Genomic DNA, 25,587 nt, shown 5'->3' with positions numbered 1-25,587 from the left:
ATATTTAATCAATGTAAAACGCTGTTATAGATGTTATACACACATATTTATTTTTTCTAAAGCGCCCTAAAGGTTTGAAAACCAGCGCAGTTTTTCTCCTTATAGCACTCACTACGTAAACGCTCGTGGCACACGCGGCTGCAGTATTGATCTCAGTCCCACTGCACATGCCTTTTAAATATTTTCACTTTGTCTTTTGCCCTACACTATGGTAATTGACTCAACTCTGTCTTCCGACCCGCCCTATAAACTTTTTCTTTAACGTTTTGTTTTGAATTGTGGAGTCTAGGAAGCTGCCCACGCAGAGGCCAAGAACCATACCCCTTCCCCAGGTAGCTGAAGAACCCGCTGCCGTGGGCGGAGTTCACAGTTACGAGATAAAGTTGCAAAGGCAGGCTGGCCAGCGCGTTCCCGGAAGTGACGCAGGCGTCGCCGTGCGTGCAGACGGCTGCGTCGGCTGCAGGAGAAGATGGCGGTCTCCACAGGTCGGTTCCCGGCCGGGCTGTGGGCTTTCCCCCTCTGACTTGACTCTGACCCTCTGCCTGCTGCCGGCAGCCAGGGGTTGACCGTGTGGGTGAAGCCGGAGTGCGCCTTCTCAAACGCCGGACTCCTTGCGGAACAAAGCCCGTGGCCGCGGATGGTCTGGGTGTGACCGGCACGAGGGCCTTGGGCGGCCGTCGGGGGCGGCGAGTCGTGCTCGCGCGTCGGCCGCGCGCTCGCGGGCTGGGGGCGGGGTGACGCCGGCGCTGACGCAGGGTCGGGCGGGTGCCTGTCCGAGTGTTGAGCGGAAGGCTGTGTGGGCGGGAAGAGCGAGTCCCATGGTGGGCGGTGTCGACCATGGGTATTCGGGGTTTGGGGGTCAGGTTCCGAAGTTTCCTGGGTCGAGTTGGTGGGGGCGGTCCGCGTCTGGACGCTTCTTGATTTGGGTGGAGGAGGATAGGGCTTAAGAGAAGAGGACCGTTGCTTTTAGTAATAAAAAGAATATAGAGGTGACCATCCTTACCTGATTGAATTCGTGTTATCTTTTTTTCGTTTAAGTGAAAAACTGCAGTGCGAACAATAAACGTCAGAACAAGATGAAAGCTAATTGAACAAAAAGTGGTTACTTAGATAAGCTGTTCAACTTTTCTGTTTTACTGAATACAGTGGTTTCCTGTGAGCACAGGCTTTGAAATAAAGTTTTAACGCTGAGGTTTTAGGAATTTGACCATTTAAAAAATGTTAACAATGTTAAGTTTTACCTGTTAAAAATGTTAATGCGTATGATCTTTTGAAACCGGGTTATAGAACAGTATGACAATATTTCATGCCATTGCATAATAAAACGAAATTTCAAATCTGTATGTGCTAAAATGGAATACTTCTGTGTATATTGATTGGTACTTGTAATATTTCAGAATATAGTCTACATTTTAATGAAAACGTGTGCCTTTTAAATCTCATTTATTATTTACATGTGTCAAGGTCTAACGATTTTAGCGTGGGGAACTATTTCAGTATATTTGGGGTCAGCCAACAAAGCAAAGATTATTTAAAAAGTGACGTTTAAGTGTTACAACTTTACTTGCTATTTGAAATTGAGTGTGCTTATGAATGGGGCCATTTCTTTTTAAGAGTTGTTCTTTGTACCTACAGGTTATTGAAAATTTAGTGGTATGATGGTGCATTTTAATATGATAGTTTTCATTTTGTGGATCGCTTTGTTTAAACATGATTTTTTCTAACATAGAGTGAAAATATTTTGAAAAGACCAAATATTAGATGATATTAATGGTAGATACTTTTGTTAACCATGTTTAGTTATTTTAGAAAGTGAAATATAAATTGTAAAGAAGTTGCCAATAGATTATTAACATATCTCCCACCCCTGGCAACCACTAATCTTTCTGTCTCTATAGTTTCTAGATTTTCACATGAATGGGATTGTATACATTATGTGGTCTTTTTAGCGTGGGGAACTATTATTAAGCGTGTCTGGCTTCTTTCACTTAGTATAATGTTTTTAGGGTTTATCCATGTTGTGGCATGTATCAATACTTCATCCCTTTTTATGGCTCTGAATATCTTATTTATATATATCACATTTTATTTCTCCATTTACCTGTTGATTTGGTTGTTTCTACCTTTTGGTTATTATGAATAATGCTATAAACATTTGTGTACAAGTTTTTAGATGGACATGTTTTCATTTTTCCGGGTATGTACCTAGGAGTGGAATTGCTGGGTTATATGGTAACAATGTTTAATTGTTTGTACTGGACTGTTTTCCAAGGGGAAGCTGTTTTGTATTCCTGTGATTATTCCACATCCTCAGAAACACTTATTGCTTGAATTTTCTAGCTATCCTAGTGGGTGCGACACGGTATTTTGTTGTGGTTTTGGTTTGCATTTTCCTGGTGACTGATGATTTTGAGCATCTTTTCATGTGCTTATTGGTCATCTGTATGTCTTATTTGGAAAAATGTCTATTCAGATTCTTTGTTCATTTCTTAATGGGGGGTTTCTATTTATTTTTGAGTGATAAGAATTCTTCATGTATGCTAGATGCATGTCCTTTATCAGATAAATGGTTTGCAAGTATTTTCTCCCATTCTATAGGCTTTTTCATTTTCTTAGTGGTGTCCTTTGAAATGTAAAAGTTTTAAATTTTGATTAAGTCCAGTTTTCTGCTTTATTAGGATGCAAAGTCTGGCTTTTGGTATGTACTTTATCATCTGGCTGGCTTTTTGTTTTAAAAACATGTCAACATAATGTAAGTTCTAATTGATTTGGTTAGGATTATTTTACATGATTACCATTATGACAGAGGAGTAGGAGTCTAAGCACCTTGCCAGATGTGAGGTTTAATCTTACATTAAGAAAAGTTATATAGCCAGATATCAGGTATACTTCAAGTAAATTATTCTTTGTAAGTACTGTAATTATAGATTTTTCAGTCTAGTGACTGGAATGTTATCAAAAAGTACAAACAATGCATAGCTTGTACTGTAAGTTATTCATTCTGGTGTCATCTGTTACCCAAACCAGTTTTGGTTTACTCAACCGTATTGATGTAAGTAGTTATTTCCTGAGTGGAAATATATCAATTATTGAAAAGTCTTTAATTTTCTGAAGTGTTTACCTTACAAGCAGTGATTTGGAAGAATATTTACTTGTTTTGTTTAATGTGGTATTCTGACTTTGGAAGCTAACTGCAGCTTCCTAGACTCAGAGATCAGTTATATTCATTTAAGTGTTCTCTGTCAGAAGACCTCACATCTTCTAGAGCAGGGGTCCCCAATCTGTGGCCTGTTAGGAACCAGGCTACACAGCAGGAGGTGAACAGTGGTAAGCAGGTAAAGCTTCATCTGTATTTGCAGCCACTCCCCAGCGCTAGCATCACTGCCTCAGCTCCACCTCGCATCATCAGGCATTACATTCTCATAGGAGCACCCGTCCCTGCTGCCAAAAGGTTGGAGACCGCTGTTAGAGTGTATGCCATTCCTCATTTTACTTAGAAAGTCATACTAGAGAGGAACCAGAGTATATTGTGGATTACCTAACTTTCCTCCACTCCCTAGTTTATTCTAAGGGAATTATCTCTTCTTAGTTCTGAAATAAACATTTTTAGCTTTTCTTCTGGAGAATGTTAAGTAACTTCTATATTCTCCCTTGATCAGTGAGATATCTTTAGTGTATCCAGCAAAATCTTCTGCAAAGCAAAATCTTTGCAACAACTTATTGCATTGTATTTGAATGTGTCTGCTTATATGGTTGTCTTTATTCCACTGGAGTGTAAGACCTTGGGGAAAGCATTTTTTTTTTTTTTTTGGTGTTCAGAATAAGCAAAACTGGCTACAGGACTGACTGGTCTGCCAATATTGAAAGACTGAAAGTAACATTTGCCATAAATTTACCAAGTGCTTATTGAGTGACTCTTGTGTCGTATTCATTTTCTTATAATATTGTTTCTATATATTTAATGAGAAAAATAACGAGTAAAATCTGGCTTTCCCCCTTTGTATAATGTTTTACTCATAAATTTTGTTTTTAATTTTCTGAAGTTAAGCAATACTAAAAGAATACTTTATGTTCAAATATGCTCATTAAATAAACACTAAGCTGTTTATTTCCACATCTCGCTGAGTGAATATATAGCACATAGATTTCTGAATGAGTTATTCATATAGTTGTAGAATTTTAAGGGACAGAGTGGTTTCGATTGTAACCTAAAGAGTACCAGTAACATGATTCATATTCTCCTGTACATGATGGATCCCCCATACCACAGGATTGAGGTACTTTGCAAATCCTCTAATCTCAAGAATATTCCACCTATGTTTGAAGGTGTAATACAGATGCTTTAGATGTACAATGTTTGTTTTGAATTTTTTCACATATATTTTTACCTACCATATTTCATCAATTCTGACACAATTTATATCTGAAATGGGTATAGTTTAATTGATAGTGTTTTTTAATTTTTTAAAATACTGGTCGTATAGTTGATGCCATCTTAGATTTGATGAAAGACAATATTTAGAAATCTGTTAAAAAGAACTCAGTGAGATGAATATATACTAGATTATAAAATACTGGGTTCTACAGACACATTAACATGTTCTCATTTAATAATCGAATATTAAGCAATTGTTATAAATTTAAGCAAATGTATTCTGGTGAAATAATTTTTAATCTCATGAAATTTTTTCAAATATTTTAGAGAAAAAAGTTAAAATTGCTATACCTGCTAAACCTTCATTTAAGCAGAAAGATTAATTTTATTTTCTGTGAATTATATAAATATATTTTTAATAATTAATGTTTGTGTACTTTCACACTATCTGAAGTAATTCGATTTTAAAGTTTTTAAAATGTAAATCATATGCCTTGATATGAGTAATTGTGTAGTCTTGACATTTTTAACATCATTCCTGCTAATGGTATTTACAATAGGGTCGTAACTTGTTTTTGAAACAGCCACTGGGGGTTATGGGCCTATTTAGGATTATGGGACAAGATTTTTTTGAATAAACTGTGATAGAGATTAATGATCGATTCAGTCAGATTTGTTCCTTTACTGATTGAGTATTTAGATGACAGGAATTCAGCTAGAAATTCCACTGATGGTGCCTGGAAGGGAGCAAGTCCATATGGTCCAGAATAGAGGGCAGTAAAGTGATCACAGAATGTGACTTCATTTACTTTTGGAAGACTTTTCTTAGTTATTATTTGAAAATATTCTGCCATTAATAACTTTATAAGGTAAAAAAGTCCAGTGAGTTTAAAGCATCAGTTGTAGGTTGTTTTTGGATCCATACTAATGTAACTTTGAAAGCTTTCGATAAGTATGGTCAATGTGTATGTGTTGTTAAGTTTTTTTTCATTTATACACAGTAAATATAATTCATGTACTTTAAAATGACTTTATATAATGTTTTAAATATGTGATGTAGTTCACCTGAACATATGCCAATTAGCTTCTTTAAGTTTTTACACTGCTAAATATTTTTGTCCAGATTAGTTTTCCACCTACTCTTCTCCCCTTCAATTATCTATTGTTGTGTATCAAATCACCTCAACACTTAATGGCTTCAAACAATGATTTGTTCTTAATCATGATTTGGAGTTTAGGGTTCAACTGGTCTCACTTCACCTGATGATGGTTTGGGCCTGTTGATTGGGTGCATTGGTTTTATTCCTTCAGGTCACTCTGGTGGCCTGTTGGACTCCCTTACATCCTGGTAGTATCAGAATGGGCAGATGTTATATGGTGGTTGACTTCTATCAGGCCTCTGAAAAGGCTAGTCTCAGAGCCGCACCACAACATCACTTTTACCACATTTTATCAAAACAAGGGGCAAGCCCAGCCCAGATTCAAGGGTAGGGGAAATAACTCTTGAGAGGAGGGTGGTGATGACGGCATGTGCCTAGAAATGGGGGGAGAATTATTCACAATTGGCTCTGGAGGCAGTCTATACCACTTGTGTTTTGTTCTTGAGGGCAAATTTCATACAGTGGAATTTTAAGTCAAAGCATATGAATATTTAAAATTTTTTTGTGTATTTGTCATTACCTCTGCAGCACCACGTAATTTCCATTGATGTATAATGATGTATAATATTATATAATTATAATAAAATATAATTTTTCCATAGATCTACCTACCTTGTGTTTAGCATGTTTTTAATTTTAATTTTCATAATTCTTTTAGCTTGCATATTTTTCTTGTTTGGTTTATTTTCTTGTAGAATTAGCAGTTGCATTTCATATCTATGAAATGTATATTGTCTCTTTACTACTTGTGAGATATATATTATACACACACACACACACACACACACCCATTTACTGCATGTTAAGTGGAACTGGTTATTGATATTATAGGGTTTTAATTGTTTAAAAATCAACTTGAAAATTTTATACCTTATATTTATTTTGCCTTTCTTTGATTTTTTTTAACTTCTTAGGTTAGGGTCATGTCTGAATCAGTGTCCAAATGGAATGAAGGAAAGTTAAATGGGGAGGAAAATTAAATTCCACCTCTCGGTGGGAGGAATAACAAAGAATATCTGGTCATCTTTAATCTAGTACAGAATATAATTCTTCACTATTTTGATTGAGAGTTAATATATAAAAGAATCATGACTTTTAAAGAAGTAAAACAATATGAATTTCACAACACCAGACCTGCATTTAATCTTTGATTCAAAAGGCATTTTAGGTATCATATAGGTAGGTTATGTTTAAAATTCTGTCTGTGATAACTTGCTTTCATGTAATTTAAGAATCCTCAATCTGGAAGGAGCTTTAGAAATAATGTGGTTTGGCAGAGATTCTGAACCAGAGAATAAGTGATAGAGATTGGGGCAGAGACAAGGATTTTTTCTTTCTGCTGCCTTTTTTGATTTCTCTCTAGTACACTAGATCTCCCTCCTATACTAGACTCTTACGTGTTGGCCAATGAGATATGCTGAAGTGGACAAAAGGTCGTCCATCACTGAAGTAATTTAGTCCCACTAAATCCAAGTATGCAAAATATAAAAAGAAAACACTGTTTGCCCAGAGTCATCTGGCTAGTTTTGCGGTAGAGCAAAACTAGTACTATTTGAAAATGTTGTGTTTCCTTTTTTTTTATCTTAATACTTCTCATACTTTGATTTCTGTTAAACTGTAAGCTTCCATGTTAAACTGTAAGCTCCATGAAGGCTAGGACTGTGACTATCAGTGCTAGATCCTACTGGCCTAGCATAGTTCCTAGGTGGTAGTAGACGTTTAATTTTGGTTAATTGGAAATAAATAAATAAAATCACAGAATTAAAATAAATGAATCACACTTTTCTTACTTGAGGCACTTAACATTTCTTCCCTGATCGTCTTCCTGATTGGTCTTTCATAACTACTGATATTATTCTAACATCTTCCTGCCTAATCCATGATATTTATACTTAAAACTCCTTCCTGAATCCTCATTGATGCAAGTAAAGTCTGAATTTGTAAGCGCTTGCCCTTCCTATGTTGAGCCATGCCTTCAGGCAATTTTTGGCTCTTTCCTCATTTGTACTCTGCTGTTCCCAAATAGTCCTTGCTTGCTATTGTCTCTCTTTTTTTGTGTAGTGTTACCCTTTTCTTTTGAAATGAAAGACTTTAAACACCAGAAAAAAGTACGAATACACATACCCAGCTCTCTCAAATTCTAATAAATTATTCTTGCTTCAGGTTGTTTTCGAAGAAATAAAACATTACCCAAACCTTTCCAAGCACTAGGCCCCTTTCTCTTTGCCCAGAGGTGATCACTATCCTGCTTTTAGTGTGTATTCCACAGACATCTTTATACTTGCTACAAGTGTATATACTCATTAGCAGTGTAAAGGTCTTTTTATAAACAGTCATGCACCACTTAATGATGGGGATACGTTGTGAGAAATGGTTGTGAGAAATGCATTAAGCAATTTTGTTGTGCAGACATCGTATAGGATACAAATCTAGGTGGTATAGCCTACTACTGTAATTTTATGTGCTGTTTTTTTTTTTTTATATAACTGGCAGTGCAGTGTGTTTGTTTAAACCAGCATCACCACATATGAGCGAGTAATTCATTACACTGTGATGGTACAATGGCTATGACTTCCCTAGAGGTTAGGATTTTTTCAGCTTAATTGTAATCTTATGGGATCACTATCATATATGCAGTCTGTCATTGACTGAAATGTCCTTATGTAATACATGAATGTTAAACTTTTTTTGTTTTTTCTTTTTAATTGTGGTTAAGTGTAGATAACATAACATTTGCTGTGTTAAATGCCTTTAACTGTACAGTGCAGTAATGTTAATTAAGTATATCTGCACTGTTGTGTAATCAATCTCATTTTTTAAACTTACAAAACTCAAACTCTACACTCATTAAACAGCATGTTTTAAAATTTTTAGCATTGATTGATAGCTCTAATTTTAGAGCTATCATTGATAGCTCTAATTTTAATTACAATGGTATTCTGTCATTGATTACAGTATGTTATACGTAGGTTGTTTCTAAAATTTTACTATTAGGAGTAATGTTTAGTGAGCATTCTTGTTCCTGCCTTCCTGTGAGCACTCAACATGAGTTTGTCTAGCCTTATGTGGATCTCTGTAATTATTATCAGTTTCCTCACAAAAGTAGTTATACCAGTCCTTCACATTTAGGCATTTAATCTGCCTAGAATTGATTGCTATGTATACTATGAGATAGGGATCTAATTTTATTTTTCAATATGGATAAAATGTTGTAATACCATTAACTAAACAGTGCATTCTTTTTCTATTTTTTTTCTTTTGAATTAATTTTTGATTTACAGAAAATAAGCAGTACAAAGAATTCCTATATACCTTCACCCAGATTCATCAGATGTTAATATTTAATGTTTTTGCATGTGCTTGTATGTGTGCTTTCTTTCCCTGTTCTCCTCCCTCCACACAGAAACAATATTTTTTTCTGAACCATTTGAGAATTAAATGTCTATCCTCTCCTAAATACTTCACTGTGTATTTACTGAAAATCAGGACATTCTCTTACATTACAACAATATAATTATCAAAATTAGGAAATTAACATTGATACAGACTTTTATCTATAGGCCCTATTCAAATTCAGCCAATTTTCCAACTAATGTCCTTTAAAGCAAAATACTACTATTTTTTTTTTTTTCCCTGATACATGATTCAAGTTAGCATTTGGTTGTCAGGTCTCCTTTAATCCGGATTTCTGTTTTCATATATGCATATATCTATTTTGCAGCTTTTCTTTTTTATTGGTCAGTTCCTGCATTAATTTCACATTGTTTTAATTTCTTTGGCAGATGATGAAGTCTTAATAGGAAAAGTATCTGCTGTGTTTTCTTTTTCTTTAAAAATTTTCTCCAAACTCTTGGCTCTTGGGTCTTCCATAAGAATATTAGTCAAATTCCAGGAACAATGCTATTGGAATTTCAGTTTAAATTGAAAGAATCTGTAGATTAATTTGAGGAGAAATTTTTGCAGTTTCTCATGTAGCCAGATTGCTCTATTTATTCAGCTTTTTATGTTCATAAATTATGTTTTGTAATTTCTCCACTGACATTTTACATATTTTCACCCACTCTTCACTTGAATGGTTTCTTTCCTTTAGGTTTATCTGGAGAATTTCTTCTTCAGAGTGACCTTCTTGTCTCTTCTTTTGGGGTTCTATTTTCTAGGCGTTCCCATAATACTTTCACATTGTATTGTGATGTCTCTTTAATTGCCCTCCTCTTATAGATTGTAAACTTCTTGAAGGCAAAGGTTCTAGTCCTGGTATTAAGTGCCTAGCACAGCAGTTGCATCTAGTAGTCATCAAATATTTATTGAGTGAAGGAATGAATTACTATAAAAGTGAATGGATGGCAAATATGGTTGCCCAAGACTTTTCTGCTTAATGTGTGTTCCTCTACGTGGTGATGTTTTCATGTGTGCATGCGTGTGTGTGTGTGTGTGTGTGTATTTTTTTTTTTTTAACGCCTATAGTGCCCAGTCTTCCTAGGCGGTGTCCCATCTAAGTACTAACCAGGCCCGACCCTGCTTAGCTTCCGATATCAGATGGAATCAGGCATGTTCAGGGTGGCATGGCCATAGACTCATAATTTTTTTTAGGAAGATAAGAATCAGGAATTTAGGAAGATAAGAATATTAAAACCAAAAAATTTTTTTGGTATTAAATTTTTGAAAAATCAGAAACTATTACTCAGAGAACTTGTATAAATGCTTCTCGTTAACATAATTTTAAGCACTGCAAAACCAGAAGGCGAGTCCCTATTTCTGGGACTGAAATTTTAAAACTTTCTTTACAGTGTTTTTATTTATATAGCAAATTTCAACAGGTATTTTTTGAAAAATATATACTGTGTTTTAAGTTGTACATATTTTGTAGTCTGCCTTATTTTTTTCCCCTGGATTTCGAGATGCAGTATTCAGTAACAGAGTGTTGAATCTAGGTTGGGAAATTTTAGTTTTGACTCAGCTATTAGTTTGCCATGATCTTGGTCTTTGTGAAATGTGGATATTATCTGCTAGTCATACCTCAAAAGATTTTTCCTGTATTCAGATAGATGGCAGTTTCATTCATAAGGTTCAACCTAATAATTTAACCCTTAATTTTCTTACCTTGTGAAATGATAACAGGTTATAAGCTGAGATTCAATGAAATACTTTTGCCTGTATAGCTTATAGCAAATGTCTGCATATAGGAGCTGCTCAATAAATATGTTATTTTTAGACAAGTCTTCTTGTTGGAGATTTGAGAGGAACTCAGTATTTCCAGAGTAGGGCAGGAACCAGAGAACTAAAATTATAGGTGGGACTTTTCATGAGTTCCATCTTAATAACATGACCCCTTAGGTTTGTTGAAGTGACAAAGCCATGTGCCTGAGAGAACTCTGCAGGGGGCAGGTAAGCAGCCTGGCCATCCCATAAGCTGGATGTGAACCTGGAAGGGCCAGTCATCCCACTGTTCATGTGCCCCAGACACTCTCTTCTTTAGCTCTTCAGACACTCTGGGCAGTGGGGTGAGGGGAAAGGAACTTATAGCCAACCTGCATTTTGATGAGGACGAGCTAAAGTAGGATTGGAAAGCAAGTAAGACGGAAAATTTATTCCATTCCTACAGGCGTTTGTTTTCCTTTAATTTTTGAGTAGGTGATGATTCATCTGGTCAAAAAGTGCGAAAGAGTGTACAGTGAAGTCTCCCTACCCCTGTCTCTGAACAAGGCTAATTTTCCCTGAGAGCATTTTAAAATGGTACTTGATTGTGTTTGACATAGAAATATGTTCATAAGCAGGAAAAAAGGGAAGTAACAATTATGAGTCATATGATCTCATTTTGGAGAAAAACAGAAACCATATATTACTATGTATGGAAAATAAAATGAGTACACTAAAATATTAACCATAATTATTTCCGAATTTATTGGGTTCTGTACCTGCCAGACTGTTATCATTAGCTGAAATTGAAATCTGCACTGCCCTCTTCAAAACGTTATACGTCTCATACTTTTTTTTTTTAGTGTTCAGGGCTGTCTTAATTTAGTTGATTAGTTGCAAACTGATAGTAATTTGCTTTACTATTGTTTCTCATGTTTGTGTGGATAGATTGACAGATTTATTACTATTTTAGGTCTTATTTATGCTTTTTTTCCCTATAACTTGCAAAGTAAAAATTTGAGTTAAAATTGGTAAATCCCTGTTTCTAATAAACAGCATGGTAAAACTTATTCTAGTATTTATTTGGCAATCTTTATGCCTTTATTTTTGGTATACTGGGAATCAAAGGCAAATGATTAGGAATGTTGATATCCTTGAGACTAAAAACTGGAAGCATGTTTTCAAGGTTGTTTGCATTCATAGTTTTGCATATGAATTATTTTTGGTTAGTAGAGGTTCATTGTAATGTAAAGAGGAGACTAAATTAGTAGCAAGTAGGTGACTTGAGTTTTTTACTTGGCCTAGGCAACCAACTAGTAGTTAAGTGACTTTAGGGTTATCACCTGACTTTTCTTGGTGATAATTTTCTATCCTCTAAAGTATGAGGTTTTGGACTGGATGATCTCTGAGGTTTTTCTGGACTTAAAAAATTGACAACATTTAAAGAATTACAGCTAGAAAGGGGCTATTTTTTTTTTTCTTAAAATGAAGATCCAAGACTAAAGGGATTAAAATATTTAAACGTATTAAAAAATAACACATATATACACATATAAAAAGGACAAGCAGAACTATAGAAAAAGTCTCATAGATACAAGAGATCTAGTGGGCAGCTAATGTATACACTGCAACTTTTGTGGAGCAACATCCCCATCTCATGGCTTGTTCTCTTCACACAGGCATTAGCAATTGGTTGAAATAAAAACCAGAATGCTCTAGTCCTGAATTTGAAAATATAGCTCATTTTGTATTTGCTTTTTATTTTAAGTCTTATACTTTAAGAACAAAACCTGCTATAACCTTTTAAATGTTAGCATTGCCAATAATTGATCCATTAATCTTAGAACTGTTTTCCCAAAATGCTATATAGAGATGATGAAAAGTTTAGCAGTGACTACTAGGTTTATCACTTTTATGGCACTTATGTAAAGAGAAACATTAGTTAGACATTGTTTACTTTGTAGTTTTGGATGCTCATAAAGATCACCTTACTGAATTGGTTATAAAAAGGAGACAACAAAATTCAACACAATTTAGAATTATTCTTGGGGAATAATTTCATAATGGTAAGGGTAATCAAGTTCGTTTAACATTAAAAAGCAATTCAATAGCTTTATATTGTGGAGATGTAACTGTACAGCTATAGGAAAATAGCAGATGTCCCAATGTTATATGAATACAGACTTATAGCTTAGGATAAAATTTCCAGGTGTTGTACAAAAAACTTTCATTTTCACACAACTTAGATGGAAGTAATTCGAAGTTTTATATAATTCTACTTAATATAGAGACTAAAGTGATCATAACCAACATTTATTGTTTCAGGTGGATTACCTTGTTTAAATGATTCTGTGAGGTAGGAACTATTGTTATTCTCACTTTTACAGATGATGAAACTGCTGTGGGTCACATGTCAAGTAGGCAGTAGAACTAGGATCTGGACCTGGGCAGTCTGACTCCTAGATCTGAGCCAGGATATGCTGCCTGTGTAACTTGTAGTACTACATAACTTAATGGTTAAAAGAGTGACTTCATTCTAGAAACTGGTAGGTGACATAACTTCTTTAAACGTCAGTCTCAACTGTAAAATGGATGCTTTTAGTATTAAAAGGGATAATTTATTTAAAATAGCATACAGTGTATGGCAACAAATGTTTATTAATAATCACAGTAGTTGTAATAATGACTACTCTTGTTTTTGTGATTTATTACAGCTCTGTATTTCTGTGGCTCAAGATTTTCAGTCTTTTTTTTTTTTTTATAAAACAGCATATAATGTGAATAGTGTTTCTGCTTTAGGTTATAACACATATTGGATTTCCATTACATGTCCAGAAAGGTTACTCTGAATTAGTAAGTGAAAGAGATGTTTTGGTTTTCAGCAACAGAAGTTATGCAAAATGACAATCACTTTAAAGGAGATGACACTTCTTTCCTGTGCCTCATAATTGCGTGTATGTATGTGCATGAGAGAATAAGAGTGTGCGAGCAAGTGCTCCTGCCAGAGCCAAAGAAAGGATGGCATTTACTTTTTCAGGACTTGCAGTACTTGTTCAGTGGGGTTAGAGGATGTTTCATGTTAGATGCTATTGTGAACAGGGAAGACCACAGGGTCCATTTTTTTGAGAGGCCAGGCCAGTAATCCTAGTGAAAGGTTGTGATAAGTTGGAAGAATCATGGCTTGATTCCAGAGATTAGAGATCAAATTGATGGCAAAGACCAACTAGGTTTAGTGAGAATGAGGGAGTGGGAAACTGAAAGGTTAGGAGATTCTAGTCGGAGAAAGATATCTGTGGTAAGATTTTAGAAATAAAGAGGGATGAAGTTAAGAGATAGAGAAGTAGAAGTGTGAGAAAGGTTTATGGATTGTGTAATATTTATTTGCTAGAGTTTGGGCAAAGGGGTGAAGGGTGTGTCCTAGGATATTGATATATTTATAAGGAAATTTGTTTTCAAATCAAGCAACTCCTCAAGTGAGATTAATGATTATGCGCTGGTGCTGACATGGGAGAGGTATGGCCCCATAGCTTAGAGATGAGAACAGAAAAGAGACTGACTGGGGACTATGGGTGGGGCTGCTTTAGCATTCTAGAAAATAGTACTTTGTAGTGCATTTAAAGGATGACCCTAATTCTGTTCTTTAAAAATGTTAATGAAATTGAACTTTGAACTTTCTGGTCATGCCCATTTATTTGATGTAGTATTTTTTTTTTTTTTCAGTTGAAACATTTTATTTTGATTTTTTAGGCTTTTTAAATTTATACTTAATTATTTTTCATTTCCATATTCCCCACCTTTTTTTATTTTTTAATTTTTTTTGATGTATCTTGGCTAGGAACAGACATCTCAACTATTCACTTCAATGACTCCCTAATGATTGACATATGTCAGTATAAAATTGATAATTAGGAATTTATATACATGTTCTGTACTGTTGTTAATGTTTGGTACGGTGCTTTCTTTAGCATTTTTATTTTGAGAGGTTATTAGATTCTGCATTTTCTGAGTAGTATGTTTTTTAGAGGCAATATTGTCCTTTGGTGAAGTAATTTCATAAAGGTTAATTTTGAAAAAGTGATTTTGACTATGTGTAGCTCTTACAATTATGAGCTTTTTACATTTACATTGACATTCTTTTGTATAGGAGTTAAAGTTCCTCGTAATTTTCGCTTGTTGGAAGAACTTGAAGAAGGACAAAAAGGAGTAGGCGATGGTACGGTTAGCTGGGGCCTTGAAGATGATGAAGATATGACACTTACAAGGTGGACAGGCATGATTATTGGGCCACCAAGGGTCAGTGCTATAAATTATATATTTTTTCTATTAATATTTATCTTAACTTTAGAGTAAGCATTTTAATGATATTAAAATAATTATCATAACTTCTAACTGAAACAATTACTCCCTTTTTTATTTGTTTTATATACTTTTATTGATGCTTCCTGTGTGCAGGGTATACGTCATTTTCTGGAGTTTTGGGGGGAAAAGATTGATATGGTCATTGCCATCAAGGTGTTTGCTGTTTAGTAGAGAAGACAAAATAAATACAAATGACAGATTCTACATACGTCAGAGAAAGTTCACTACGGGTCTTTAGAATATGTTTCTTCTAGCTGGAATAATTGAGGAAGGCTAAACAGTGGAAGAAGTTGCCATTGGAATGAGCCTTAAAGAACTGACTGGTAGGATTTCAGAAGGTGGTAATGGGGATGGAGAACATTCCAGATAGAGAGGAGAAAAGGTGAAGATATGGAGGGGATATTTGGGAAGAGCAAACAGTCTATTTTACATATTACTAACCCACTATGTGTAACCAAGGGTTTCTAAATTCATTCCTATTAAGTGCACATTGCTATTTGCTCTCTGATGTTTGACTTACCATGTAAATGTTATAGGCCTCAGTTTCTTCATCTATAAAATATGAGAAGGCTGTGAGTCTTGCATATTTTCTAGTATTGCTGGCAACATGGCCGTTGTGTTTTATTCTTGGGTCTTTCTCAAGTTTACGAAGTTTTATTTTTACTCAAATTTTTTCAAATTGGGATTTTTTCTTTTTTACATTTCATTCCTTATTCAGAGTTTCCATTTACTGCACTCCCTGCACTGAGTCTTTGAACTATGTATTATGTTTGACTTGCTGGAAAGAACACACCTTTGAAGGTTTTTTTAGTCTTTGGTTTGCATACTGTTTTCCACCTTGTGAGAAAACATTTCACCTGTTTTCCTGTTTGGTAGAGTTCAGATTTCCTGTTGATTATTGCAAAAGAAAAATGGATCAGGTAATTAGCAATGTTAAAGAATTTTAAATTTATTATTTAAAGAATAAATTAATGTATGTTTTATATTTTCTGGTATTTCCTTGCAAAATTTGTGTACATTACTAAACTAACAAACTCTACCACCCTCACCCTGCTCTGATTTTTCCATAAGACATTTGAGGAAAGAAACAATATTTATGGTTAGAATTTTTGTTGTGCTTTATAACTTGATATTTATAATGAAAACCTTGATTTTCACTGCCTGTGAACATTATTACCATGGTCTGTTTAGTAAAAAAAAGGTGCTTATGAACATTCTTACTTGTGAGTACTTTGAACACATGACAGTCTGAACTCAGTGGAGTATAAATTTGAAGTTATTTAAATTTGTTTATTTTCTAGCCACTACCTCCAGTTGACTTTAAACTTTAAGAACGTGTTGGAGCTTGTATCTGAGTTCTTCAATGATTCTTGTGGGCCGTTTCATAGTACAGTACCTAAATGTAGAAGAGCAGCTCCCACTTGATTTCTCACACAGTTGTGGTCACCGGCGGGACTCCTCCGGGCTGGCTTCCTTTACTGGTGTCACTGAACTGCATGAAGCTCCCATCTCTAGGCTGTGCCCAGTGGGGTGCAAAATCTGTTCTGGCTTGTGGGGAGGGTAGGACTGGCTGGGTAAGGGGGACATAGACCGGCTGCTGCCATAGACTCCCATACCAGCCTTCTCTTCTAATGGATCCTCTGCTTTCTATGAGTGGTGGTCTTGGAGCATTCTTTTACTTTTTTTTGGTGCCAGGAAGAGGCAGGAGGGGAGAACCTTGCAAAGGCACAGTATTCTTTCTGAGTCAGACTGTTCACCACTCAATGATTTTCTGCTCTGTAACTTCTCTCCAGTTATCTCCCTCACTGAGGCAAATGGGACTGGGTGAAGGTGAGTGGTCACAGTACTCATTCATTTGCCATTTAATAAAACCTGCCGGGGTTGGTGTCTCACCTTAGTTGTTTTCTCTTTAGAAGGTGTCATATTTAGACTAATTTTGTCCCCAGCATAGGTATCCACATCTAGCCAGTGTAATAGGAAAATTGTTACATTATCATACTATTACTTGGTTAACTGTTTTTTTTTTTTATTTGTTACTGATTAAGATTGCTGGGTTTTTTTGTGTTATTCTTATATCATTTTGTATTTATATGATTAGCAATTTTGTTTTTCCATGTATGTTTGTTTGTGAAATTTTCTGAAGCAGTATATTTTAGCATTAGAGATTTAGTTACTTTTCCTTATAAGTGTCCTTATATCTAAATGGAGGTATACCTATCTTTAGAAGTTTTGAGAATTGAATTAACAATTAGACAATAGGAGAGTACCTGGCTATAGTATATACTTAGTAAATACTAGTTCCTTTTACTACTCTGTTTTCTATTTTATTTTAATCTTTTGTTAGATAATAGAAAGACTGGGCTATTAATTTAAAATTTAGAGGTGAGAAGAAAAATTAATGCAAGGCGTCAAAAGTTAGGATGATGTTTAAGCGCTGAATAGGCTAGCTTAGGGTTTTTTAACCTTTAAAAAAATTGAGTAATTTACATAGAGTGAAATGTATAGATCTTACCATGAGTTTTGACAAATGTACTGTTACCCACACCCTTACTGAAGTACAAGAACATAGCCGTCACCCCAGAAAGTTCCCTATTCTCCATCCCATTCCTATTCCCGCCGCAACCACTACTTCGTGCACCCTCGAGTAGTTTTAGCTGTTGTAGAAGTTTGTATACATGGAATCATGCACATACACTTACCAGTCTGCTCCTTTTGACTCAGCGTAATGTCTCAGAGATTCGTCTTTGTTGTTCCATGTAGTAGTAGTGTTTCTTTTTTATTACTGAGTAGTATTGACTGTGTGGATATACCGTAATGTGTATCTCAGTTCTCCTGTTCATAGGCATTTGGATTTTATCTACTTACTGGCTATTACAGATAAAGCTGCTATGAGCATTCTTTACAAGTCTTTTTGTGATCATATGTTTGTTTCCATTTCTCTTGGGTAAAACGCCTACAAATGAATTTCTAACTCATAGGGTAGGTGTATGTTTACTTATATTTATAAGAAAATGCCAAATTGTTTACAAAATGGTTTTACCATTTTTGACACGCAGCAAAATATGAAAGTTCTAGTTATTTCCTCATACTTTGAGTATCTTTAACATTATGGAATTCCTCGGGGTCTTGTTGTTATTATTGCTGTTATTATTTTTATTAAATCCAAGTTTTCTAGAGAGGCCGATGTGTGTCCAGATTGGAGAACCACAGAATCAATGATTTCCTTGAGATCTGTCTGATTTTAGTCCTTTTTATGCATATCAAAAGTGCTGGACATATTATTGAAAATGTTTGCCCTTAAGCTTGGATGAGTTTTATACAGCAGGTTTTTTTTTTTTAATATCTAAATATTTAACGTCTATACAAGATCGTTGTGTACATTTTAAACTACAGTAGTTTAATATCCTAGATCTGATCTCTACTTGGGAGTAATTCTTACTTAAGGGAAAGGAAGCTGTGGATCAGTTTTGGTAAATGAAATCTGTAGACCAGGATTCCTCAATCCCCAGTCTGCGGACTGATATCAGTCTGTGACTTGTTAAAAACTGGGCCGCACAGCAGGAGGTAAGCGACGTGCAAGCAAAGCTTCATCTGTATTTGCAGCTGCATCCCAGCGCTAGCATCACCGCGTCAGCCCCACCTCAGATCATCAGGCATTAGATTCTCATAGGAGCTCTCGTCTCTGGTGCCAAAAAGATTGGGGACCGCTGCTGTAGACGGATGGTTAGCTGACCCCAGGCTTATTATAGAAACCAACAGGCATTACATTTGTCCCTTTCATTTATTTTTTACTTTCTTGTTTTAATTGTATATCAGTTAGTTAACCAAGTGAACAAAGCCATAAGAACAAAGAAGAGTTAATTATACATATGAAAATAAGCCCTGAATAATCTAGAAGCGTTAAGTGTGGTAGCTTTGAAATGGCTTTTTATAATATGGTAATGTTAACCTTCTCTATTAAGAAACCTTATTTTAAAATGATATGGAACATAAAGGTTACTGTTTTATCTCTGAATTCAGATAATAGAATTTAATGAGCCACAAAATTAATGAAGTAATGTAAATATAACTAATAAGAGCATGAAATAATACTTTTATTACTGTAAATTGGTATAATATAGTGTTTTCCCTTTTGCTAGGAGTTGATTGCCATATAAGTGGAGTAACCATATAATGTATTGTTCAATCAGACCTTTTTGAGAATGAAAAGAAGCTCTATTAATATTAATACTGGAACAATAGGAATAAACAGAATTATCCTGGACAAACGGGACCCTTTATGTATGCATGGTAATCAAGTAGTCCCTCCCCCAACAATGTGAACTTTTTAGTAAAATCTGAATTTAAGTGGTTTGCTTTTTCATTTTAATTTGTTATAGGCATTGTTTGTATCACAAAAAGCAAGTTATGATCATTTTGATATGACTGTAGCATTATTTTATAAAATTTTTTAAGTATGCTTGCTGCATTTTTTTCGAACCATACTTAGAAAAGTAAATTCTTGATCACATACAGTAACATCCAGTACATTCACATTGTACTTTTCCTCTTTATTAGCACTTGAATATTATTATTTTTTTGCCTTCCAGACAAATTATGAAAACAGAATATATAGCCTGAAAGTAGAATGTGGACCTAAATACCCAGAAGCTCCTCCATCAGTTAGATTTGTAACCAAAATTAATATGAATGGAATAAATAATTCCAGTGGAATGGTAAGTTAACGTAGTCATTTTTTTAAAATTATATAACCTATAATATATAGTCAGGAGAAGGTTAAAGAGAAAAGGACCTTTGTTTAGCTGAAAGTCTAAAGAAGTTTATATTATGTGTTTATTCTTTTATAAATCAACCTATCCTTAAAAACCTTTATGTACCAGCCTGTATAGATGTGATAGTAATACTTCTCTTAGGATTTTATTAATTGCTTCAGCAGTGATATTTCATTGAGTCCTTATTTGGTAAAAAGATGACCATTATTATTATTTTTTTTTGAATGTTAGTTTTCTTTAGGGTTAAGTTATATTTGGTGAGATTAAAAGGATGAATATTCATGAAGAAGAGGCTTTTCTTTGAGAAACAAGTATTTTTGTATTGAAATAGTCATAATTGAGCATTGTTTATTTAAAGCAAATAAACCAAACGATACACTCTACCTGACTCATGCAAGAAAGTAGAAATAGCTGAATTTCCAATATGAGTAGATTGTTAGGTTCATGTTAAGACTAAAGTTCAGACTCTTGAGGTGCCATGCTGAGAGCACACTCACATGCAAAATACAAGTTAGGAAACATAATAATGTAAAATAAACATCATCCATCACAGGAAATAGAATGTTACCAATATCTTTAACTTGTCATGTGCTCCTCCTCATCCATCCTTTATTTTTTCTCCACCAATGGTAATTAACATCTTGAAAATTTTCTTTTATATTTTTAAATTTTTCTTTATAGTTTTACCTAATGTATAACATATGTACACCTATCTTCCCACCCTTCTTCTTCCTTCCTGTCTGTTTAGCTATCAAAAACCATGGATTTATACCAGTGCCTGCAATTCTATTCCAACAGTACAAGTCTTATTCCAACTTTCATCCTTCCCATATTTTAATTCTCTCCTCCAACAGTGAGAAACTTGGCTCCCATTGTCCCCGATATATTTATTTAAATTTGCTCAATTCTCCTTGCATGTAACCATAATTCTGGCAACAGGTTGAGCCCTGAGCACACAGATAGCTCCTCTCACCCCCCAACCTAGTATGCAGGCCTAAAGCTGGGCTCCAGATAGGCTCTCACCTTCCTGCTGGGTGCACTGAAAGCATGACCCAGAAAGAAGAGGAAGATGGAAAGGTCATTAGAAATCTCAAATCGGGACCTGCTGAGTCACTCTCAAACCTCCCTACATGCTATGTGCCAATTCATAGCTGGGCCCTAAGAGTCGTCCCTGTCATTCTGTCAATCTTTGTAATTTATCGGAGCATTTAGTCCATTTACATTTAATGTACAGTAATTATTGATTTGTTCAGATTTAAATCATCTTATTTTGAGGTTTCTATTTTCCCATGTGTTTGTTGCCTACATTTGAAATGATCGTTAACTTTTTTCATTTTGTTTCTGTTCTTTCAGTAGTTATTCCTGAAATTACAATGTAGATAGTTAACTATTTCTGTCAGGTAGTGATGAGATGTGATAGAAGCAGGATTAAGAAACATTTTGAATTTACAGAAAGGATATTGTTTAGGGAATTTCTTTTGTGTCATAGCATTGCCTTTATGAGGAAGATATTTTTGTTAAATTTCTCTACCAGGAGTAACTTTTCTTCTCAACTGCTGTTTGTTTTCACATTATAGACTCCATAAATTAAGTAATCGATGGTAGGTTCTGCACTGTTGTGGGAACTAGGAAATTCAGGATTCAGTTTCAGATTGACCTTTAGCAATCTCCAACAAACATGTGATGACCTTTGTTTAAACTCATGGGCTTCTTGTTCACCTTTTGACGTTTTGTCTCTCTTTTGTTCTCAACCTATCATTAAGTCCTGTCAGTCTTTGTTGAAAATGTAACTTGAATCAGGTCTTATATTTCTGTTTACACTGTCAACAAATGAATCTTGACTATCATCTCTTGTCTGGACTTTTGCAACAACCTCTCTGCTTCTACTTTTTTATCTCCTCTAGTCTTTACAAGGCAAGCCGACAGAGGGGTCTTTCTTTCTAAAACACTGATGGTGTCATGTCACCTTTGTGCTTTAAATCCTTTAATGACTTCAGCCACAGTGTGCACACTTCTTGCCATGGCTCATGAGGAGCTGGCAGGATGTACACTGCCCTACACACCTTTCACTTGGCTTTAGAACCTTTGCACTTTCTGTTCTTAGTGTCTGGAAATCTCCACTTTGGCTAACTTTATAGGTTCTCAGTGTAAATGTCACTTTTCTCAGAGAAATCTTTTCTGATTCCCCAGTCTGAATTATGTCTATGTTACTCTATTATAGTCACATTGTTATTTGTTTTCTTTGTAGCAGTTAACTGTAAATTTATCACTTTTCCCTTGCTTTTGGTGTTTTTTAAGACTGCATTATAAATAAATAACTTGATGTGTCTTCCAGTTTCCCTCTTTGCTCTTTCTCAGAGGTAGTCCCATCTTGAATTTGGTGTTTATAATTTCTGTCCATGATTGTTGTGCTTTAACTATGAAGAATGTGTGTATGCCTCTATATTGTTATCACTTTTAGGTAGAATCATATGTCAGTGATTTTTGAGGTCCATCTTTGTTAAATCATGCAAACTAGATTTTTTTTTTAATTGCTTAATATTCCATTATTCACTTATTAGGCATTAGGGTTTTTTTTTTTTTTTTCAGTTTTCACTGAAAAAATTGCTACATTGAACATTCTTGTAGAGCATTCTTGTACCCTAAGGCAGTGTTTCACTGGACTGAGTATTTGTTCATTGGTTTCAATATTTGTGGATATTTTTGTAAAATATAATAAAATTGAAATACTAGGAAAGCAAATATAAGCTCAGATTTTTTTAAAATAAAAAATTCTCTGTCAAATTGCTGTAGAACTCTCTAAGCACTCTCAATTTATATGTTTATCTTGTCATGGATAAGTAAAAATCAGTTCAAAGCCTGGAATTATTCCACGGAGCATAAATTTTGGGTAGCACTTGCTCTAGGGTGTAGACCTAGAAGTGGAATGTCTCCTGAGTGTGGGACTTGTCTTCAGTCTGGTTGAACATTGCCAGGTGGCTCTCTGCAGGGCTCTACCTCCATGTCTGTCCCACTAGCTTTGTGTAAGAGTACCCTGTGAATGTTCATTCCCACCACACTTCATGTTGTCCAGCTGGAATGGGATTTTGGAAACAGAAAAATAAATACTGATTTTAATTACTAGAATGTAGGTATGTGTAGAGGGTTAAAGTAGGGCGAATATATTAGATGTCAGTTTTTTTCTTGGTTGGTATCTAAGAATTTAAATTATTACTTTTTTAACTAGTAAATAGCTCAGAATTTTACATTGACCATTGTTGATCGTGCCAGGATAATTTTATGTATTTTGAGATTATTTAAGTACCAGATGAATTATGGGTATTTCTTCAGTCATTTTAGTGTATAGTTATTTAATACAACTATTGTCAAAATTATTCTTTGTGGATGGTTACTGCTGTAAAGCCTAAGTTACAGTGCTTTATGCTGAGGTGTCAAGTTTTAGAGGTTATTGTTTATCAAAGACTGATAAGATGCAGATTTGTTCTGACATGATATTTGTTTTCCCATCCTCTTTTCGCTATCCTCCCCTCCTCCCTTTTCATCTATTTTTTTCTCAAAAATTTTTATGCTTTCTTGTTATTTTATAGGATTTGTAGTCATTTATGTTTATTTAACTGTCTTTTAACTTTACAGCTGGAAGTGTTTGCTTTGGCTTTGAAAGTAACTTGGTATTCTCTCAGTCTATTTTATAAACTTGTTCACTTGTGGAGTTTATTTAAAATATGCTAATGGGATTGCTATTCCTTTACATTAAAGCATTTAGAATTAATCTTAACATTCTTATTTCAGTTACTTGTAAGAAAATTATAAAAATTATTTTTCTTTCTATTTTTAAAGTTTTATTGTGATATAATTTACATAACCATAACAATTGATTCATTTAATGTGTATAACTCAATGTTTTTTAATATTCACAGGGTTGTGGAGCCATTACCATAATCCAATTTCAGAACATTTTTGTTTCTCTCAGAGCAAACCCCTCACACATTAGTTGTCACTTTCCATCCCTTCTCCCCCACCCTAAACAACCACTAATTTATTGTTTTTATAGATATGCATATTCTGGTCTTTTTATATAAATGGAATTATGCAATATGTGTTCTTTTGTTACTAGATTCTTTCACTTAACATATTTTCAAGGTTCATCTATGATGTAGCGTATATTAGTACTTTGTTTTTATTGCTGAATACTATTCCATTATATGGGTAATATCACATTTTGTATATCTGGATATTTATTACCTGTTGGACATTTGGGTTTTTCCACTTTTGGCTATCATGAATAATGCTGTGAACATTTGTGTACAAGTTTTTGTGTGGGCAAATATTTTGTTTTCTCTTCAGTAAATACCTAGGAGTAGAATTGCTGGATTATATGGTAACTCAACTTACCATACTCAACTCAAGTTTTGAGGAACTACCATACTGTTTTTCAAAGTGGACATACCATTTTACATTCCCACCAGCATCTAAAGATTCCACCTTTTCCACATCCTTGTCAATACTTGTTACTGTCTGTGTCTTTTTTTTTTATAGCCATCCCCATGTGTTGTGAAATGGTATTTCATTGTGGTTTTGATTTACAATTCTCTAATTAGGCTAATGAAGTTGAGCACATTTTCAGATGCTTATTGGCCATTTGTATATCTTCTTTGGAGAAATGCCTATTCAGATTCTTTGTCTATTTTTAAAGCAGTTTAAAACAACAAGGATTTATTATCTCACAGTTTCTGTGGGCCGGGAATGTAGTTCAGCTTCACTGGGTCCTATGGCTCAGGGTCTCTCACAACATTGCAATCAAAATGTCAGCCTGTATTGTGGTCTCATCTGGATTCTTGGCTAAGGAAGTATCCAGTTCCAACCTTAATTTTTTGGTTGTTGTCAGTATTCAGTTCTCTGTGGGTTTTTGGACTGAGGGCCTCAGTTTCTTGGACATCGTTAGTCAGAGATCATCCTTGGTTCTTTGCCATGTAAGCCTCTGTTTAGGGCAGTTCACAACATGGCAACTGACTTCCTCTGTGTAGCAAGGAGTAAAAGCAAGAAAGATCAAGATAGAAGCGATACTATTTTTGTAACAATATTGGAACTGACATTTCAATAGCCCACTCATTAGAAGCAAATCATTAGATTGAGCCCTTACTCAAAGGGAGGAATTACACAAGATGTGAATATCAGGAGTTGAAAATCTTCGGGAGCCATTTAAAAGCTGCTCTCTTTGTTTAGGCTTCTATAACAAAAATACCATATACTGGGTGGTTTAAACAACAGAAATTTATTTCTCACAAGTTCTGGAGGCTACATGCTAGAATGGTTGGGTTTTGGTGAGAACTCATCCTTGATTGTAGACAACTGACTTATCCTCACAAGAGGTAAGAGCAGGCTCTAGTCTCTTTCTCGTCTCAAAAGGTCACTGATTCCATTATGGGAGCTCCACCTTGATGACCTCATCTAAACCTAATTGCTTCCCAAAGACCTCAGTTCCTAATACCATCCCTATGGAGGTTAGGGTTTAACATGAATTTTGCGGGGAACACAAACATGCATTCCATAACTGACTACCACAGTCTTCCTTTGCCCACATTTTTAATTGAGATAGTTGATTTTTTATTATTGAGTTGTAAGAGTACTTTATATACTAAATATATGATTTGCAAGTATTTTTCCCATTCTATGAGTTGTCTCTTTGCTTTCCTGATGGTATGGTTTGCAATGCAAAAATTTTTAATTTTGATGTAGCCATTTTATCTATTTTTTTCTTTTGTCAAATGTACTTTAGGTATTATAT

At 34.8% G+C, this 25,587-nt stretch overlaps 1 protein-coding gene and 1 pseudogene across 2 annotated transcripts in view; one reads left to right on the top strand and one right to left on the bottom strand.

Annotated features, from left to right (window-relative positions):
- The first annotated feature begins 365 nt into the window (after positions 1 to 365).
- Positions 366 to 25,587, top strand: part of UBE2V2 (ubiquitin conjugating enzyme E2 V2) — a 28,267-nt gene continuing 3,045 nt past the window's right edge. Inside the window, exons 1-3 of one of the 2 annotated variants that reach the window (XM_011385361.2) lie at positions 366 to 485; positions 14,816 to 14,964; positions 19,620 to 19,745. In XM_011385361.2, the coding sequence (XP_011383663.1) occupies positions 470 to 485; positions 14,816 to 14,964; positions 19,620 to 19,745 (291 nt within the window). In that variant the 5' untranslated portion in view covers positions 366 to 469. The remainder of the gene's footprint in view (positions 486 to 14,815; positions 14,965 to 19,619; positions 19,746 to 25,587) is intronic. The other variant, XM_011385362.2, reaches the window with a different exon arrangement.
- LOC111733942 lies at positions 9,991 to 10,109 on the bottom strand (annotated as a pseudogene).

Source organism: Pteropus vampyrus, unplaced genomic scaffold, assembly GCF_000151845.1.
Source record: "Pteropus vampyrus isolate Shadow unplaced genomic scaffold, Pvam_2.0 Scaffold702, whole genome shotgun sequence".
Lineage (NCBI taxonomy): Eukaryota > Metazoa > Chordata > Mammalia > Chiroptera > Pteropodidae > Pteropus > Pteropus vampyrus.
Note: the sequence above shows the minus strand (reverse complement) of the source record. Positions and strands in the feature narration are given on the sequence as shown.